Source organism: Brienomyrus brachyistius, unplaced genomic scaffold (assembly GCF_023856365.1).
Source record: "Brienomyrus brachyistius isolate T26 unplaced genomic scaffold, BBRACH_0.4 scaffold56, whole genome shotgun sequence".
NCBI classification, from domain to species: Eukaryota; Metazoa; Chordata; class Actinopteri; order Osteoglossiformes; family Mormyridae; genus Brienomyrus; species Brienomyrus brachyistius.
In genome coordinates, this window is record NW_026042331.1 from 943,442 (window position 1) to 965,533 (window position 22,092).

Below are 22,092 nucleotides of genomic sequence, written 5' to 3' on the forward strand. Positions count from 1 at the left end.
GTCATGTTTTTTTAATGAAACGAGCGCTTTAAAATGATAGACCGCATCAATACTGCAGTAATTATAGGGAAACCTATACTTAACCTATTCTTAAGAATTTAACATATGTACTTAATTATGAAGAGGGAAAGAATGAATGCAAAAAACAACACAGAAGAAGAACCAAAATAGAGATACTTTTATTCATTCCCATGGGGGAATTCACTTTCTGCCTGCCCCATCTTGCTCTCCATGAGATACATAGACTGGTAAGAACAAGCTTGGGGATCACAGCACAGGGTCAGCATGTGTAGTGCCCCTTGAGAGAGATTATTTATGAACTATTATAAATTTCTCAAAGGCACTTAAATGGACATGACATCACATAAGGCATTCCCAACAGTGAAGTTCCATGTAACACTGAACACTCCAATGGAAAAGAAATAACCAGTTCATTAGAAGAACACCTACAATTTCCTGTATTCCCCTTTATATTTCTTCCACAGTATTTTCATTGGTTAGCCCTAGGAACATACATAAGAAGGTAACCATGAAACACTCTACGACGGATCAATGGAGCCCTTTTAGCATACACAGGCTGTACATTTAGAAAAGCCATATTTTATGTGCTGATGGAGATTCATGCTTTTTCATGGGTAAATCCTTTGATTGCCTATTTAGAGCAGAGCCCACTCGTCTAATCAGTCTCAGCAGTTTAAAGAAATCTTGTTCAGGGGAAATTTTCATCCAAAGAAGCTTTATTCTCCATCTGCATAAATATTTGTTTTGTACATATTCAAAGGATATTCCTTACATACACCATGAACAGTTTACCAAAAAAAAAAAAGCTTCTATATAGTTCATTTGGTTATTAACAGTCGACTTTACCTGTTATTAAAATTGTCAGACTTCTGTCAGCTGATGCATTTAAAATGTGAAAGCAATACCTGTGTATTTTATGGCTGTTCAATTTCAATGTTAAAGGGTACAGTCCAGAAAAATATGGAAGTTACCTCTGTAACGTTAGAAGAGAGCGAGAAAGTAAACCAGGAAAAAAACCTATCTACCAATATACCAGAATTTATATGCACTAAATTTAGTTACATCTGCGTAGGCATAAACTAATCAAAAAGATCATCTATAACCCTCTTGGATTTCTGGTTGTCTCTCACACTCAATAGATACGCTGCTCAGTTGGACAGATGACTCAAATCGGACTTTGTGCAAGACCCGTGAATGGTAATGCAGTGACGCCAATCGGGTAACTTTTTCAGTCATTTACACATTTTCAAATTAAAAACTTCTCCTTTAGATATGGGCGATCTGATAAATTTTGAAATGATAAATTATTGGAAAAATATAAAAAATAAAGCGAATACATGCCAAAATACGGTCAAAATAAAATAAAGGATATAACTCATCAATAAATTAATGTTTAGCTTGGTAATTAAATAATATATTCCAATTTCCAAAAGACAGATTTCATGTTGCATATTGTACAGTAAATAAATGAGTACTGTGATGTTTCATTGGCGATGGCTCACGGCTGACAACTGGAAATTTCATACAACTCCCAGTGAACATTACACTATTATGTCGACAACCGTTGCATCATAATATAACCAAGGACTCAGGAAGAATACAATTTGGAAAGTAACCGAGGAAGCTTTAATATCCATATAAAGGTACAGAAACGTTTACATGGGATGAAGACGCGTATTTTTTTAGTTTATTACTCGTAAAACGTTTATAACGTACAATAAAATTCACTGTCGTATGTTTAGTTATCAAAAACAAATTTATCATTTCCGGACAACATTAACACGGCTTCAAGTCACCGCCCCCCACGACCTTGACCTATAGAAGCTTTTCGGAGGTGGGTGAAGATACAATAATGTTTGACACCTGACACACAGTTACCACTGATTGGATAGTTAATGTATGTTACTGCACGGATGACCCTGTTTACGATGTTACATTTTAGGTATATATTATTCTGTATAACAATACGGATATTGTAACAGAACCATTCACATAACCATCGTTGTCAGCACGTTTCTAGCGATAGCGCAAGACATACAGCCACACACACAGGGAGTACGGTAATTATGTTGTTTCCGGCTAGAAATGTGCCTCTTCAAGGGCATCCGCCATTTTGAGGGGCAGCGTCAAAGAATTGCGGGTCTGCTGGGGAGTTTGAATGTAATAAAATGGCCTCAAAAGTCCCTGAAACGTAGTCATTTTATCTAGATATGTTGTTCCTCTACGAATGCACAATAATAATTGTCCACGGAACATACTTAGTCTGGCTAACGTAGAAGAAAAACTGTAAAAATTTAAAATAAATTGTTTAGAATTCACTCTTGTTCAACAATGACATTTGTAAATAAGACAAAAAAACAAAATGCAATTTAAATAGAAAATACATCTACAAACAGTGCAGTGTGACAGGAATTTCAACAAACTGTGATCAAACTGCATGGCGAGCAAAATGAATTAACAGCGAAACACAAGAGATTTCTGTAAGAGCTGTAAAAAAGAATTGGTGCCTTATTTTTAGGATATGAGCTTTTTCACTAGAAGTAGCAATAAAGATTAATTATTCCTTATACAAAACTGTCACCTTATATTATTATATATTTTTTAACTACTTCAGTTTTACAAAAGTAAAGTTATATTTTGTGTTTTATAAATCTGTCCAGTAGTTTACCCATTCCGTAGAGAAGCTTGTTGAACGCCATAATTTGAAGGAACAAGAATAGCACCCGGAACTATTCTAAAGACGGGAAACACGACCATAGGGGACACATGAACCTGTACCATACGGAAGTATTCTAATGTCCGGAAATAGCTGAAGGGATGCGAATACATTAATGCATATAGAGGTTTAGAGACTCTTCGGATCCAAATGGTTGGCAAAGTATTTTTCCTTCATAGAACGAAAAGTACCACCGTATAACCTGGGAGCCAAAAGGAAAATAAGGAAATTATTGTACGCGTGGCATTTTGCTTATTTGTGCTGACGAACGGCCTGCTAGCCGATTTGCTATCCCAGCGGAAATTGCGTTTTGTTAACGGCTTGAAAATAGTGCAGGAGAGGCTGCTGAAAGAGGGCCTTGGTTTTGGAACTACTTTTCACTTAATGTGAAACACGGACCTGGGGAATTTTCTGCTTCCCATGTTCTGAATTATTATTTTAAAAGTGTTGTTGTTGTTGTTTTTTTTCCTTCTTCTTCTAACCGGAATTTGAGCACTAAACGCACAAGATTAGGTATTTGTCCAGCTAATGTGCCACGTATTTTGACAAGCTTGGTTGGCAGTGGTATTTTTTTCCCCTCCAGGTAGCTTGTGGCTGACTTTACTGGGTAATTTTCTTTTAAGCCAGTACATGACTTTTTACATTCATAGAACGTATGATAAGTACTGAAATATCTGTATATGTTACGCACTTTGTATACGTAGTTCAGCGAGCAGCAAGCTACAGAGAGATGTGAATGCAAATAGTCTCTCCCTCCCTTTCCCTTCTCCCCGTTTTTCGCACTGCACAAAAAGTACAGCATAGAATTGTTGAAAAACACGTGATATGAAGGTGAGTAGTCTTTTTCAATATGCCAAGTTTTGTCTTTCTTGTAAAAATCATCAAGTTTCACATAGGATGTTGGCGTTAAGTTCTAGTTGGTATTTTCTTGTTAGTCGTTTTTATGTACTAGTGAAATTTGATCAGTACGGTGCAGACAATGCAACGGTTAAGTCTGATTTGTTAATTTTGAAAAAAGTGAGATCTGCATGCATGATGTTCTAGTAACCGAACCGGGTAATGAAATGTACCGTTTGAAATATCTCATTGGAATTTAAAACCACAATGTATAACCATTGCCATTTCTACTTTCTCATTATTTACAATTGCATCGAGACGTCAAATCAAAATATCCGCTGAACTAATTCAGTTTGCCGCCATGAAAATTAAGATTCTAGAAAGTAAAAGTCCTCGACTGACCCTTTCTATGAATTTGAATTAAACGTTAAATGCAATGCATTTCAAAAGCACCAGGGTATTTTAAATTATGGTTATGCGTAGCTAGTTCTGGTATAACCAATTAATTGGCAACATTTTGGTGAGATACCTGAAAAGGTTATTTCGAATAAAGAACTCGATGAAACGTATGATTTGTTAGGAAATTGGAAAAGTACAAAAATTTTCCAATGAGAGTAATTACATGTAGTTGTCTCCGATGTAAGTTTGATAGTATTTTCCCAAAAATGAGCAAGTATTTTATGGCATCCTTAATGCTAGAGTAGGTCTGAAATTGCTGACAAGAAATTGAGTCTCCAGATATTTTGCAATTCTAGTTTCTCTATATAAGTTTAACATTTTTTGTGCATCCCTGTAGTGTCTAAGTATCCCATTTATACAAAACAGCAGATTCTTTTTTTTTCCCATTGAGTTTTTAAAACTCAATTTGTTTTTATTCCAGTAATATAATCAGACAAAACTTATAGTTATTAAATGTTTAGTCACCATGTTGAGTTTGTTTTAAAACAGTGATCTTGATCTCTGCAGTGCAGAGCCACACTTGTAACTGTTGATGGCCACTCTGTTTCTAACAAAAAAACTAAATGATGACATTTTATTTTAATGTAACAATCTTAGTTTACATAGCAACCAGTAGTCTATGGGATTAATATGGTTTTATGCCTTTGTGAAAATATTTTAAGCTTTATTGTTTTAGCAATTAAATGCATAGTGTTCTATGGCATTAACTAACAGTATCGTGATATCATGAAGTTGCTAAACCTAATGTAAAGAACCCATATGGTTTTCATGTGAATCTATATGAAATCATCACTAAGGCCAGGTTCATACTTCCTGTGAATGCAGTGCCGTGGTACTCGTGTTGTAGTGCTGGACCATTCACAATTCTGAATGTTCATACTTTTTTCACCAGGCAGTTGTGTACTTTTGCTGTGTGCCATTTTAACTTGGAAGTCAGAATTTCCATGTTCCTGGTTAAATTTCAACTGAAACACTAATCTGAAGTTGGAGTTCCGATTCGGAAAGTTAGAGGAACCTCTACAACCCTGACCTCAGAATTCAAGATGCCTGCACCCTTCATCAACAAAAGTGAAAGCTGTAGTTATATATTGTTTATTACCACTTGTGTCTTGTCTGTGTCTAATTTAGTCGGTCGTACACACAGTACTATCCAACCGTTTTCTGAGGGCATGTTGCTGTAGTATTTGTATCTGCAAAATACCATGTAATGCTGTGTTATCAACTGGTATTGCTAACAGTGGCTAACAATAACCTGGCTAGAACTGGTACTGCTAAAGGGCTTTCAGGCTTCTGGAACATGGTTAGCTCGGGTGTGACATCATTCCCAGCTCTGACTTCCAAGGTAAATGAAACGCAGAATTTGAAGCCACACCTGGATTAGTGCTGTCGAACAAATCTGCTCTTAAGTTACATCTGTGAAGTGAAGTATAGGCATTGTATTAAAAATAGGATTTTTGCTATCAAGTTCTTACAGTACATAAGGAATGGTTATTGCTGCCTAAAACATTTCTGTCACGTGAAATGATCCAAAAATAAATTGGAAAAAAACTAAATGAGAACTGTAAATATTGCTCAAAGAGGTGCACTGATTCCACTTCTTCAGTGCCGATCTAACTCTAATATCTGAACAACAGTATTTGATGTCCTTGTGGTTCTTGTACTGCAAAAGGTGTGCACATGACATCACAACTGGCAGAAAACACTGTGCACTGGTTAAAAAAAAAAACTGAGTGGCAGTTAGTGTTCAGCTTGAATGCTGCAAAAAACACATCTAAAATGTGAAAGAGCTGACATGCAATTGATTGTACAAATAATTTTATCAAGAAATAGAATTTTTTATAGACTGCTGAAAACTAAATAAGAAAGTATTGGTTGTGGATCAGTTACATATGGCCGATAACCAATCTGTCTCTAATTAGGTATGGTTTGGTGCCGATACTGATCCTGAATATTGGATCGGTGCCCCTCTAATTGCTTACCAAACTAATCTAATTAAATAAACATCAAATATTTTTTGTTACTGGTTTTATATACTGTTTAGCTAAAGTAATGATATTTTATCTTTGGGTTTCTCTTGTTCAATGCACTTGAACCATAGAAACAGCCAACAGCACTACATTGTGACATTTTGTAGCAAAGTCCTGCAACTTTCTCTCTATCCTCACTCATTGAACCCGGGTAGAGAGGTGAACCCCAGTCCAGGAGGTCTGAGGTAACAGTACTAACTACTGGTGCTTTTTCATTGGCATATAGGAACCGAGTCATACTGCAAAGAGACTAGTTTCAGCATGGTTTCAGCTCGATTTAGTTTTTCCACTATATAAGGGTTGCTTCAGTAAAGGCGTTGCTGGGTTTTGAGTAGGGATGACGCAGTACCGGAAATTTAATAGTTGATACCAATACCAGTTGTATTACACGATTCTCCATACCCGGTTCAATACCATGTACTTAAACTCCTTGATTAAAAACATTTGAACATTCTGAAAATTTCATTTTTATTTGTAAATGAAACTAACAGCACAGAACAGAATACTGCACTGATTTATGTGCTAGTAATGCAACAATTTTTTGTAGATGCCTCAATGAAAGGCATCACTTTTCATGGCTTTTTGAACAGTTGAAAGCTGTTTTGAACTGTGTATTACCTCTTGCATTTTATTTGTGGCTCATTAAATTGATCATACACACAGTACTGCCCAACCGCTATCTGGACTACAGTGTTTTTATGCACAAAATACCACGTAATGTGTTGTAATCGACTGATATGGCTAACAATTAACCGGGCAATAGCTGTCATACTGCAGCAGGAGTTCACATGAATTATATTTACAGATTATTTTTTTTTTTTTTAAGTGTGTTTTTATTAATTATTATTAAGAGAACTTATGCATTTAGCTTGAAAGTACAACCAACCTCTTATTAGATTAACTGCAACAGTAAAGAGTAAAACGTATCACTATCGAGCTAAATATGTATTAAAAATGTTGATTGTACCATCAAGTTAAAGGAAAACGATTAGTGTTGAGCGGTATACCGGTTCATACCAAAAACCAAGTTAAAAATTTTCTTCCAATATTTTAACACCAAAAAAGCTCTAAAAGTTGAAGTCACTAATCTGCAGAACAGTATGGGTGTTATAATTGAAATAGTTGTTTCAATGGGTTTCATCATTGGTTTGCACAGGTATTGTAGAGGACATGAGTTCTTTAGTTGAGCAGTGAATTGAACAACTTTACAACGCAGTACATTTCGTAGGTACCATACATCAGCTATGCTCTGTGAATCTTTTGTGTACAGGCTTCTTCTGTTACTTCCTGGGTCAACTCCCGTGGGGAACTGTGAAACATGCACAGAGAACGTAGGCCAGTTTGAGTCCGATTGAACGTAAACATGCAGTAAATCAACTCCCAGTCACATTATCTGGGTGTCTTAGTCTGATTTTGAGGAATTCGATTTAGTTCGATTCGATTTTCATTCAGATAATGTTTACATATATTTCAAAAGTCTGGTTTTAGTCGGATAAACACAAGAATTCGATTTTCTTAGTCTGCATGTAAACGACTTCATTGGTCATTAAAAGGTCTATGATGTGATCTATTTAGATTTCCAGAAGGCTTTTGATGTTGTCCCACAAACATTTTCTGCTTAAGATCAAAGCAGCAGAGATTTTAGGAATTGTAGCAGCTTGGATTGAAAACTGGTTAACAAACAGGAAGCAGCGGGTAATTATTAGAGGCACATTCTCTCTGTGGCCTGCGTTCATAGTGGAGTACCTCAGGGTTCGATTTTAAGAGTACTATTTTTCCTAATTTCCATAAATGATATCGACACTATACTTTTTACTAGGGGTGTAACAATGCATCGATTTGTATCGATTCAATGGCAAACGATCCAATGCATGGACGTGACCGCATAAATGTCGATGCAAGCGGTTTTTTTTTTTTCTCGCCGGTTCCAGTATTATTTTCATGATCCACTCCGAAATATACATGGTCTACACCAGGGGTGCCCAATACTTCGATTGCAAAGGTAGAGTGGGTAGATCGTATGCTTAAAAAAATAGAGGATGGATGACGCGTTCAACCGTGCCAGCTGCTGCAAAACTCCAGCAAGTGACCAGGTCACCTCCAGTTTATTTCTACTAAACTTAAGAAAGGGTATAAAAATGAATGGGGGAGCTGGACCAAGTAAGAGGCCTCATTTGTCAGTTTAACGTTGCTATTCCGAAAAAGGGAAATGCGGAGCGGCATTTGCGTACTATTCATTAAAACTACATTATCTTCCCTTCGAAAAGTGAGCTGAGAAAGAGACATTTTTATAGTAGGCAGATCATTTCAACTTGGTCATTTTATAAGTAGCTTACAAGCTAGCGTACCTTCAGAGCATTTGTTTAGTATGGCAGGTGACAGGGCGCTACATTCAGAGCACACAATCTCCTGAACACGTTGACCATTTAATTTTTCTTTTTAAAAAACCCTCTCAAAGAAGATTACTGACCGTAGAAGTCAGTCATGTTAATCTTCCTCTACATGTCTGTCCATGCAATGTTTTTTTATTTTTACCTTATTACACTTTATTTTGCTTGTTTTATGAGACATACTTGACTACACTAGATTTTGTTTACAGTTCCCAATGAAATATGATAAAATGCTAATTATATTTGCCTTTTTTAATTCATTGAAATGTAAAGGATTGTGTGAAATTTCATCATTTGACTACTAACCCAAGTATCGAACTGAATCGTATCGTATCTTGGGAATTTCTGAGGTATCAAAAAAAATTGAACCTTTGGCTTAAGGAATCGATATTGTATTGTATCGTTAGGAAAGCTGTAATTTACACCTCTAGTTTGTACAGCAAATTGTTTCAATTTACCCAAGGATGGGTGATGTTGCAGACACTGAATTAGTGGCATAGAGGGTACATTGGATTCTTGATTTAATTAGTGACTTGGCAAATAACCTGGCGGATAAAATTTACAACTGTTAACAAATGTAAGGTAATCCATGCAGGTAGCAGAAATATACATTTCCAATATTTCATGGTTACCCCTGAAATAAAGGTAGCCGATTTAGACCTTGGTGTATATGTATGTATGTATGCATGCATATATTCTTCCATGTCCTACTCTCATCAGTATGTGGAAGCTATTAAAAAGGCCAGTAAGATGCTGGGTTATGATACTCTAGGTGTGTGGAGTTTAAATCAAGGGAGAGGTAAGACCTCTCATAGAATATTGTGTGCAGATTTGGTTATCTTATGCTTATTGCTGCCTTAGAATGGGTTCAGCACAGGGCTACAAGAATCTTTCCTGGTCTTGGTGGAATGTCTTATGTGGAGAGGTTAGTGGAGATGAATCTGTTCAGCCTTGAGCAAAGTAGACTAAGGGGAGACATGACCCAAGTATACAAGACTCTAACAGGTCTGGATGCTGTTCATCAATAATTATTTCAATATTTGCTAAAATACAAGAACTCTTGGCCCTAGGTGGAAAATAGCGGGAGAACATTTTAAACTGGATTTCAGAAAACACTACTTTACACAGTGAGTAGTTAGAGTGTGAAATATTCTTCCTGTTAATGTAGTGTAAGCTATAACCTTAGGTTCATTTACATCAGAGCTAGATAAGATTTTAACAACTCTGAGCTATTAGTTGAATTCTCCCCAAACAAGCTTGATGGGCCGAATGGCCTCCTCTCCTTTACAAACTTATGTTCTTATGGTAGTGATGCAACCAACTTTGGTCATGCTTTTGGTCCTGCTAGTGAGCAGGGCCATATCAGCTTGCAAAAAGCACCATACTATGCCACCGTGCTACTCATTTAAAACTAAATTAAAAATTTAGGGGACTGTTGCACATAACAGCTTAAGTTAAGATTTACCTTAAAGTCCGAGTTAAGGTTTCCTTAAAATGTTCACTTAAGTATTTAAGTTTTTCTCCTCATCTTGGTCTTATACCTAAGTGTCATGCCCAGCTCGTCCGCTCCTCGTGTGTGCCACGCCCCCTGATTACCCACGTGTGCTTCCCTGATCGTCTCCTGCTGTGTCCGCTTCCTTTGATTAGTCTGTGTATTTAAGTCCTGGTCTGACCTGTTCCCCTTGTCCGTCATTGTAGTTAGTTGTGGATTCAATGTAGTTTGTTGTGGTAAATGTTTCTTGGTGCCTTTTCCCCAATAAAACCCCGTAGTTTGCCCCGATTTCGCCTGTCTCGCCTGCTTTTTGCATGCCTGCCCGCACGATCACCGCTCTCCCCGCGACTGATCGTGACACTAAGGATCCCCTTAAAGTTGATTAAATGGTTGCACAAAAGACCTTAACAGCCAAAGTAAGGAAAACAATTTAAGGTACTTATCGTAGCTGCAAAATGACTGAATTTATGGCGATAAATGAATGAATCCCAAGAAACATTCTGCGACTGAACACCCAGTGGATATGATTAATGGTGAGCGGTTGATTTTATCTGACTGAGTCAATATATGATTTTATTTATATGGCCTACACGTGTTTATATTTCATTATTAAATCAGACATCTTTCGAATTTGCAGAACAAAAAAACCAATGTAATGTTATCCCGTTAATTAAACCCTGGCAAGTTTCACTGCTGTACTGGCAATATTAGACAGAAGTACATCGGTTATCAATCAAATTTTCTGATACAAAAATATGGAGATGCATGCAAAAATTCAAATAATGTAACTGAAATACAACAATAATTCATTCTGCTCAGTTTTTCCTCCACTACTTATTTTCCCAGTACTTTTGCGTATCTTCCAAGTTGGTACTAGTGCTTGTCATCAACTATTCAGCAAAGTTTATTGTTGTATGCCCCACTCAGTAGTTCTCAATCAAGCGAAAAGTACCTACTCGTAGTGAACACAATACACCAGGGGAAACAGTCCACATTTTCATCGGATAAGGATGCAGTAGGGATCAAATCCAACTTTTTTAATTTCGTCACTCACATTAATGCGCACTTTAATTACGTTTTTGTTGTTATCGTGTGCAATGTCAGGCGGTATGTTTGTCAACATTTCAGCCAACGAAATTAGGTCTGGGGGCAATAACAGGTTTTACAAGCAGGGATGCTCCATGGAAACCACAATTTTACTGCTGCAAAGTATCTTTCAATGCAGTAAATCCCTTTGAGTTTTTCCATGACTTTGGAAACCTTTCATGGGATTCTCTGCAACACCATTAAATTCCTCCGCTAAGGAGAAATTAAACCTTAAGTCTCATACTCAAGCTGTTTTGCGCAACAGGCCCCAGATCTATAACAACACTAAAGCAAGGGTATAGGTGTATGTTATGAACTTTTTATTTAGGTGTGTAGCCATCTTGGAGTCTTTATATTCCCTTAGTGAAGAATCTTATAAATGCTGGTATTTCCAGACTTCATCAGGCATCCTTTCTTCAAATCTGCTATGCATCTTTATTTTCAGTCTGATCAGAGAGGGCATAAAAGCTGTTTGTATATAACACTGCACAACAAAGTTTTTGTTTCTTGAACACTGTTGGGTGTTCCTTATAGATTTTTGGCTGTTGATTATGAAAATCACATCCAAATTTGCGCTTCACATATCGAAATCTTCAGTTTTGTCATGTATTTTTGTCATATTTGTGTCCAAAAATTTACATTTCTATAAGAGACCTATCAACAATGTTTTGGACAGTCTGAGAACAGTTGGAAACTTCTGTGGAAATTTACAGCCTGGGTAGGCCGGAGCCAGCTTGACACCGTCTCAGCAGGCTATAAAAGTGGCTTGCATACACAGATGCTGCTCATTGGGTTGATATAGAACTGATAATGTTTATGTATTGTTTCAGAATATAGCATTGCCTCCGTAGCAGTGGGACAAGTAAGGTAGATGCTATAGACATTTGCAGGACTATTGGTGTTGTTCAATATGTCTTGTCAACATTCTGCTGTATTTGTTGCAAATATTTGCTTGCGCCTCACAGATGCTCAATAACTGCTCTCGTGTAGAAAGCATATCATCTGTACAGCTGTAAAATCAGTGATCAAGACCAGTAATGGGCGCCTCACATTTGTTGTGCGACGTGCTGTCTGTTTGAGACCCTGCCTCAGAGGCACTCGAAAGACAATGTCGTTTGCTGTCCCAATGATATGGCAAAAACAGAAAGACCATGTGATGGACTGTTGCTTCTGTTTGACTAATGTGTCTGGCAAGTAATGTCAATTGACAAGTAGTCAATTGAATACCCTAATCTGTTTTCAGCAATGAGACCCATGCCACATGACCACAGTCTTTCAGGTCCAAAACCACTAGAGTAATGTACCTTAAATTAACCAGATGAAGAAACTACACTGCAGGGAACTGGTAGGGACGTTGATCCGGATTTTGAATCGTGCTCATCTGGTGATACACATCTCTTAACACAGTCAGAATTAAACAATCTGGTCAGAGATTTGGGTCTGTCAAAAGTAAAAGCCAAATTGTTGGGTTCGAGACTTGGAATGGCGTTTGATGTCACCAGGTGCGAACATTTCTGCTGACTGCTCTTTAACACTGCAACGTGATGTACCTGACATTGAATACAAATGAAAATCAAGAGCAAAACACTTCTAATTATGTTGAATTTAATAGTGTATAAGAAACATAAACATGATTAAATACGTTATTGCTGGTAAAGAGTTTACTGTCTATTTCTGAGTTCCTAGGTGATGCAGCAAAACCAAAATTATTTGTGCATACCCGCCAGGTAGCTGTCTCAATCAGCAAAGTTTTTCAAAAAAAATTGTTGTGCAGTGTTTCCAGATGTGTAAGCCAGTGAAAATGCATTACTATTTATAGATTGACTATACAAAATTTCATTTTAGTTTTTCTTAAAAACTGTATGTGCTAGAAAGAAACTTACGTCAGATTTGAATTCAGCAAAAACTCCATTAGGAACACAACTTTTTATTTCTGAAACAGAAAAAAAGTTCCAATTTGTTGCCCAGTGTAATCTGTAGTCCAGTCTTTTTTCTGACTTTCTGCTGTGGTGTATAGTGTAGATTGAATGTATTTGTAGCATGACAATAGTTAACTGCCAACAGAAAGGACAGTGACTAGAATCACAAAGATATATGTATTGTCTGAAACGTATGGGTATTAAGTGACCTACCTTATCTTAAATTCCCACAATGGTTTATAATTGTTGTTACTCATTAACCCTGTAATATTTATTAAATATTTAAATGTTACAGGTTTAATGGGTTGGTGTTGTAAATCATCACAGCGCACATGATTTTTAAATAATTTGTTTATAAATGCTGTCATATATCGTGATTTATTTTGAAGATCTCCATGATCTACTTCTGATGCGAATGATAGGGATGGTAAAGTTTTATGTCCTCTTACTAATAATTCTCACATTGAATAGTTTTTTTTCTAATCTGTCACGCCTGAAATATAACCTGTGATAGAAACACGTGATATTATTTGGCCAATCAGTAGGATAGTCTGTTGGTTTGTTAATGTTGTACAGATCTAAGGTATAACTACCTGAATTGTACCATGTGTCTGAATTGTATCTCGCACATTTGTGCATACACAGTATTTTCAACCGTGCATCAAACCGTATTGTCTATTTGCAACTAATGACAGTGGTTGTTTTTTTTTTTAGTGGTAACTGGTTTCAATGATTATGCTGACTAAAAAAATCTGGCGAAATTGCTGCTATCCAGTGACATGATATCTTGGTATGCTTATAGCTTTGGTTCAGTCTGATATGAAGGGACGTGTGTGGTCAACCCACCGTAACTGGAGTACCTAATGAGATCCATAAACATGCACTCAGACAAGAGCAGGTGGTATGCAGAACTGACAGAGAACACAGAGAATCCAAAGTTGGTGGGGATCACTCACAAGCAGTCTGTAAAACAAACCTGATGTACTGAAAATTATTAACGGGATATGAAGGATTAAAGGTTTATTGCTATTTGAAAGGGTGTGCTTGCCTTATTAAGGTATTATTATTCCCTGTATGGATTCACTAGTGTTTGTGAGAGCTTTTCAGTTGTTTGTGTGAAAGCATTTCTGTGGTATGTGTGGAAGGTTTCACTAGTGCTTCAGAGCTTTTCAGTTGTGTATGTGAATGTTTCCATCTTCAGTTGTTAATCAACTGAAACACTCTCATATAATGTGAGAGTCTTTCAGTAGTCTATGTAAGTGCTTTCACTTGTGTGTGCAACTTTCAGTGTACTGTGTGAAGGATTTTGGTTTCATATATGTTTATGCATGGTTTCACATATATATGCATGGTAATTCTGAATGAAGTCCCTAACGGCCCCTCATACAGATTCATCATTGCTTCCATCTAACTAAATACGTACACTGTTTACTAGTTTACTGCAGATTAGTAGTACAGCTGAAATATTAATGAGATGCGCATTGTGACACCCAAAACTTAGTAATCTTCATTAAATTAGGTTAGCGGAGCACAACACATGCTGTTTTGGTATACTATGTTTGGTATGTCTTAGTGCGATTTACACTGAAGTGTCAGTGGAGAAAGGAACAGCTCAGCAGCCTCGATATCTTTTAAAACAGCAGATCTTGTGGATAAGCAAGGTAAAAAGACATCGGTGGTGTGGTGGTACTTTTCGCAGTTTAAAGTCTGACACGTTTAATAAACATAAGGATATGCTGAATTTGCTAGCTTTTGGGCGTCATAAAATGCCTCTGATAATTTAGTTATACTATTAATCTGCTTAACAAATTGTGGGCGTAAATAAATGCCTGTATAGTATCGAAAAGCTGGTGTAAAATACTAAACTAAGCTCATTTTGCTAATTTTTTAGTACCCATAACCTGCTGAATTCCGTAATGCGTGTCTGGTGGGTAGAGGAGGGTATTGGACAGTGCTTACTGTGGGTCAAGAGGTTTGACATGGTGGCAATGTGATGGGAGGGCTCAACTAAAAAAAATGCAGCCAAGCCATTGTTGTACATGTGTTTTTTTCGTTTTGTTTAGTGGTGGCTTGTTCACTATGTAGGTAAAAATACAATACTTATTTATTTAACCTATTTTTTTCATTCACACTTGTATCTACATTCTTCATTATTTGAAGGTTTTTGTTTGTGACCATGGGATAGATTTAATGCAGTGTTTCCCAACTTAGTCCTCGAGTAACCTGGACAGTCCACGTTTTTGCTCCCTCCCAGCTCCCATCCAATACCTGGTACAGGTCTGCTGAGAGGAAGCAAAAACGTGGACTGTCTAGTGTTCCCTGAGGACTGGGTTGGGAAATTCTGCATTAATGGGTAAGAAAATAAAGTGGCTCAGGCCAAGCCATGCAACATAATCTCACCCCCTCTTTTCCTCTTTGCTTCCTCAGTCTACCCTCCCCCTGTCCTGTGTGTGAGCACAGGTTAGCTGGAACAATATTTTGTGGCTCAGTCCGAGGCACTTCCTGTTTTTATTTATTTCTTCTTCTCCCCGTTTACAGAGCAGGGGTTGCATATAAATACCGGGTTTTACTTCAGCGCACACACACAACAGAGAGTTAGTGGACTGTGAGGAGAAATTTGACAAAAAGTGTCTCTGATTAGAATCTCATACTATGTCTTAAAATACTGCTTTTCATTTTCAGTCAAACATTCTTACCAGCACGTTTAATCGATATCTTTAAAGCATGAAATGGTGCTTTTTCATGATGCTTCCTTATCTGTGCAGAACATCTTTTATCACTGAAAAAATTTAATAAATCACTTTTAAATAAATCTTTAAATCCCTTTCTAATAAATTTTACATTTTTTTCAGAATATGTGCGACACATGCAAATGTGTTGTCAAAGTCCAAAATTAAACCAACTTTCAGAGGTTCTAACACTAACCAGAAATATAACTGATCAGATGAGTGCTGCTCTCAGGATTCAAACTGATTATTTGGTGCTGTAGGGAGAAAGGTCTTGTACAGAATCCAGTTTACTACCGAGTGACTCATTCTGCACTACCATAAATTCTAACATACAGCCCCTTCACATCCTGGGTGATCTGATCGCAAGTGGGCAGTGCTAAATACGTTCGCTCACACCTGGCATTAACATGCATCTCGACTTTCCCACAACTTATTTAACAAGCATGTAAATCACTTTTATATGCAGAATCTGCCAAACATTAAAAGGAGAAGAAGAAAACACCAAGCTATTGCTGCATTCCAGGGTAACTATACGACCTAAGGCAATAATACTCAAAATATAGTAAGGAGATATAGTAAATGAGTTCAATGATAGTTTTGCACGGGTATTCACTGTTGAGGACATTAGTAACTTACCAGTTCTTATTACTGATCCAGCATCGTCTGTAACTAATATATATATATAACTGAAGCTGATGTTTTTGCAAAGCCTAGCTAAGCTCAAAATAAATAAATCACAGGGCCCTGATGGCATCTTACCTATAGTGTTAAAAGAGATGAGGGATTTTATTTGCCGACCGTTAACTTTACTGTTTCAAAAATCCTTATCTGAAGGTGTAGTACCTTCTGATTGGAAGCATGCCAACATAATGCCCATTTTCAAAAAAGGGGATAGAAGTAATTTGTCAAACTATAGGCCAATCAGTCTAACTTGTATAACTGGTAAAGTTATGGAGGCTATAATCAAAGAGAAAATGGTAGATTACCTGGACTCCAATAACATTTTGTGGGATAGCCAGCATGGATTTAGGAGAGGTAGATCCTGTTTAACAAATCTGTTGGAGTTTTTTGAGGAAGCTACTCAGGAAGTTGATGATAAGAAGGCCTATGATGTCATCTACTTGGATTTCCAAAAGGTTTTTGATGTTGTCCCCCACAAGAGGCTCCTACTTAAACTCAAAGCGACAGGTATTTTAGGTACCGTAGTGACCTGGATTGATAACTGGTTAACAGATAGGAAACAGCGAGTAGTTATAAGAGGCACAATGTCACAGTGGGCCTGCGTCCATAGTGGGGTACCGCAGGGTTCGATTTTAGGACCACTATAGTTTATAATTTACATAAATGATATAGATACCAATATATACAGTAAACTGGTGAAATTTGCAGATGACACCAAGGTGGGTCCCTATCATTCGCATCAGATACTGAATTAGTGGCTCAGCAGCTACAGCGGGATCTTGATTTAATTAGTGACTGGGCCGATACCTGGCAGATGAAATTTAACGTCGATAAATGTAAGGTACTCCATGAAGGGAGCAGAAATATAAAGTACAGGTATTTTATGGGTCCCACTGAAATAAAGGTAGCTGATCATGAAAAAGACCTTGGTGTGTATGTTAATGCTTCCATGTCCCATTCTCGCCAGTGTGGGGAAGCAATAAAAAAGGCCAATAGGATGTTGGGGTATATCTCCAGGTGTGTGGAGTTTAAGTCAAGGGAGGTAATGCTATGATTATATCATTCCTTGGTGAGACCTCACCTAGAATATTGTGTGCAGGTTTGGTCACCATATCTTAAAAAGGACATTGTGGCCTTAGAAAAGGTGCAGCGTAGGGCCACAAAAATGATTCCTGGTCTTAGAGGAATGTCATATGAGGAAAGGTTACTTGAGCTAAATCTGTTCAGTCTCAAGCAAAGTAGACTGAGGGGGGACATGATCCAGGTATATAAGATTCTAACAGGTTTGGATGCTGTTCAACCAAATAGTTACTTCAGCATTAGTTCAAATACACAAACTCGTGGCCATAGGTGGAAATTAGCGGGAGAACATTTCAAACTGGATTTAAGGAAACACTTCTTTACACAGCGCGTAGTCAGAGTATGGAATGGTCTTCCTGATAACGTAGTGCAAGCTGAATCCTTGGGTTCCTTTAAATCAGAGCTAGATAAGATTTTAACAACTCTGAGCTATTAGTTTAGTTCTCCCCAAGCGAGCTTGATGGGCCGAATGGCCTCCTCTCGTTTGTATAGTTCTTATGTTGTTAATAAATATATTTATAAATAAATATTTCTATAATTAATGTGTCTTTATTTTTTAAATGAATTTCATAAAGGATATCGTCTTATTAACGTAATGTTTATTAGTGTAATATTTAAATTGTATTTCGTAATAAATTAATTTTCATTCAACAATCATTATACAATATTTCGCAATGCAAATTTGATTTCTTAATTCAAATTTCATGTAGGCATACATTTTTATACTGTCAACATGATACAGATGTACATGTTAAAAAGGTCTTCTAGTACTTAATACTTTTCTATTCAAGGGCAAAGGGTTCAGTCTGTAATGCGTTATGTTGGTTGCTATATGCTAATACTTCAGCTTTTAATCATTACCAATGAAGCTCTAAATTAGTAAAAATTTGAATTAAGTGGTTCGTTGATTTGTCTGATATGGTTTGACAAGAAGTGAAGTAGTCAGGACCGAAGCTTCATCAAAGTGTATGTTAAATCAGCTGAGTAGGCGGTCCTTCAATGCAGCCTGGGACACATTCACGTTTACACTGTTATAAGAATGAGGCCATATGTGTCCCAGACCACCTCTGAATGTGGCTTAAGTAATCGGATCTCGATGTATTTTCAATCTGTTTTTGGTGAGTTCGCACCTGTATTTAGTGATGTCCACTTGTGATCGGGTCACTAGGATGCATGTTAATATCTGGTGTGAACAGGGTCATAGTTCTTTGGTCAGTTGTCATGGTAGAGATGTAAGCACAAGAAATTGCATTGTATTAGTCAGGAGCACATAATCAACCCATTACTAACATTGTGTATTTCCTGCATTATGCTGTAATGAAGCTTTACTTTGCAGTACCCAAACATAGGCACATTTATAGGCACATCCACTGCAGTTCTTGAAGATGTGATCAAATGAGCAAAAATGCTGTATAAATGTCGCATTTTTACTGCGTCTATAGGGGGGAAAATTCCACGTCGAAGAATTGTCTCGTGGTTTAGGCCTTTTCCCTGATGGTGTTCCATAACAAGCTCAACTGATAACATTGGAGGTAAACAGTTCAAGTGGATTAAAAAATTTGGAACCAGTTTTCAAGTCGATTTCTGTTCCTAATGTTCATTGCCGATATTAATTGGATGCAGTGGATGAGCCTTATGTGTTAGATAAGCTGTTGTCTTAAAAAGGTAGCAGGTCATTTCTATTGTGATCAGTAAGATTAGAGTAATAGGCTGAACAAGCCCTACATAGGGCTTGCTTGTATTGTTGCTGGCCATGACAGCTTTAATACCGCCAACTCCATAGATTTCCACTTAAACTGTATTATGCGGCATTCTTATTTATGAAGATGTCTGATCTTTAAACCATGGGGAATGTGTGATGGTTTTGACTACTTTTTTCAAATAAGTAGGGTTGAATGATTCGGCCAAAATATTTCAGTGCGATTTTTCTGATGCATTGGGATTTGATTTGAGTTTTATAAATAGTCAAGCTTTAGTTCAATGTTCACTAACAGATTTTAAAACATGGTCGAACATTACTGCATATTGATGGTATTGCTGTGTATCCTAATGCATGGATACAAACTTAGATTTGAGTTGTTTCAAACATGTATTTTACTTTATTTTTATTTTATTTTTAATTAGCATAGAACAATCAAAAGAATTATCACAAAAGTGATTACTTAAGTTAAAATATTAATTATAATAAAATAAAACCATTACAATTAGAAAATAGGACATTTCTGTAAACAGTCGTTAACATTGAAATAAGTAATTCACTTTTGGCTCAGAAGTAGCATCTAAATATATTTTCCACACCACCAATGTAATGTTTTCCATGGGTTTTACTTGTTTGTTGTTGGTGGGTGTGCTGTTCAGGTCACTTCAATTTAGTTTTATTTGTATAGAACATTTTCAGAACATTACATTGTCTGAAGTGCTTTACATCAAAGGGTCCCCAACCACTGGGCCACGGACCGGTATCGGGCAGCTGTGAACATTTTGGAGAACACTTCCATCTGTGGCTCATAGGGGGCAATAAGGCAACACACTTGATGATTACAGTAAAATCCCGTTATAATGGACTCGCTTATAACGGAATATCGTTTATAACGGACGAGGTCCGCTGGTCCTGGCCGTGCGCCTTTAAGAACATGCAGAAAAAGTATTGGATATAGCGGACTCGCATATAACGGAATTTTTCTTATAACGGACAAACAATTTGCTCCCCAGGGCCGCTTTTAGCTGCAGTTTGGTCCCCCGGTCCGTGAAAATGTTAACGGAATAAAACTGGGCCTTGGTTGCAAAAAAGTTGGGGACCCCAGTGACCAAGCCAGAGGAAAAACTCCCTAGAAGGAAGAAACCTTTGCAGGAACCAGATTCAATGGAGAGCCCATCCTCCAGTGCTGGCAGAGGAACTCAAATAAACAAAGATAGCAAATCCTAATTTACAGTCTAAATTTTAAGGTGCAGTGGTTAGCACTGTTGCCTCACACCTCTGGGACCTGGGTTCGAATCTCCGCCTGGGTCACATGTGTGTGGAGTTTGCATGTTCTCCCCATGTCGTCGTGGGGTTTCCTCCGGGTACTCCGGTTTCCCCCCACAGACCAAAAACATGCTGAGGCTAATTGGAGTTGCTAAATTGCCCATAGGAATGCATGTGTGAGTGAATGGTGTGTGAGTGTGCCCTGCCCCTGGGTTGTTCCCAGCCTCGTGTCCATTGCTTCCGGGATAGGCTCCGGACCCCCCGCGACCCAGTAGGATAAGCGGTTTGGAAAATGGATGGATGGGTGGAGTCTCAGTGCAGAGGGCAGGCAGGTGCTTGTGCTGCTTCTGATGGCAGGATGAACAGTGGTACTATAGCAGGGCAGGTAGGAGTAGAGCTGCATAATTAATCATATATAAAAAAAAAAAAAAAACACAATCTCGATTCACACCTCTATGCAATCTCATTTCTAAATCACAACGGTTCTGGCTGCGTCTGCGTTGTATTACATCAGCTGGATCAAAACAAGGGCTCCTACTTTTTACCAGAGAGTTTCAAGCGTCCCATGTTTCTGCACTCTCTTTACAGGGTGCTTTTCCATCGCACCAGGTACCTTTCTTTTGGTACTTCAAGAAAGTACTAAAAGTACGGTACTTCAAGGTGGTTTTCCACTGGCGTAATAACCGGTACCGGTTCTGATTAACATCATAGCATGAGGTGTGGTATTTTGTACTGAATGTGAAAAATGGCTGTAGGTTATTGTAGGGCTGGATAATGTGCGATATTAATACCAACATTGCATGTTGTGCACATGCAATTCTCACTTCGCCAGTCAGCTAGATTAACATAAGGCTTTTTCTTACTTTCAGTTCTGTAAACAAATGTTATAGTGCTGGGAGTTTAGGTTTTGCTAAAGCATTTTTACACTCTCATAGGAAAAAAATTATCACGTTTTGCCATTTTAATTGTTATTCATTTTCAAGATTATCTAGTATATGTATAAAAATCAGTTTAAAGTTTGCTTCCTCTGCTTTTGCATGAGCACTACATGTGTTCTGAGAGACAATCATAATCATTTTCGTCCTTGCTGTTTAAATTGTGAAATTAAACTCCTTTTTTGTTTTATAAATGCTTGTTTTATAGTGTATCATACAAAATCCATCCATCCATCCATCCATCCATCATCTTCCACTTAATCCGGGGTCGGGTTGCGGGGGCAGCATTCTCAGCAGGGAAGCCCAGACTTCCCTCTCCCCGGCCACTTCATCCAGCTCCTCTGGGGGGATCCCGAGGCGTTCCCAGGCCAGCCGGGAGACATAATCTCTCCAGCATATTCTCTGGGTCTTCCCCGGGGTCTCCTCCCAGTGGGACATGCCCGGAACACCTCCCCAGGGAGGCGTCCCGGAGGCATCCTAATCAGATGTCCGAGCCACCTCATCTGGCTCCTCTCGATGCGGAGGAGCAGCGGCTCTACTCTGAGTCCCTCCCGAATGACTGAACTCCTCACCCCATCTCTAAGGGAGAGCCCAGCCACCCTGCGGAGGAAACTCATTTCGGCCGCTTGCATCCGTGATCTCGTTCTTTCGGTCACTACCCATAGCTCATGACCATAGGTGAGGGTAGGAACGTAGATCGACTGGTAAATCGAGAGCTTTGCCTTTTGGCTCATAAAAAATATTTCTTTTTATCC

General features: G+C 37.9%; 2 protein-coding genes across 3 annotated transcripts in view; one reads left to right on the plus strand and one right to left on the minus strand.

The window, feature by feature from the left end:
- Window positions 1-2,784: 2,784 nt before the first annotated feature.
- The window catches only part of LOC125724451 (uncharacterized), a 39,700-nt gene continuing 20,392 nt past the window's right edge, over window positions 2,785-22,092 (plus strand). For both annotated transcript variants that reach the window (XM_049001142.1, XM_049001143.1), the window contains exon 1: window positions 2,785-3,568. The gene's annotated coding sequence lies outside the window, so the exon portion shown is untranslated. The remainder of the gene's footprint in view (window positions 3,569-22,092) is intronic.
- Window positions 21,543-22,092, minus strand: part of LOC125724452 (uncharacterized) — a 181,230-nt gene continuing 180,680 nt past the window's right edge. Inside the window, exon 2 of the mRNA XM_049001144.1 lies at window positions 21,543-22,059. Within this exon, the coding sequence (XP_048857101.1) occupies window positions 21,628-22,059 (432 nt within the window). The 3' untranslated portion in view covers window positions 21,543-21,627. The remainder of the gene's footprint in view (window positions 22,060-22,092) is intronic.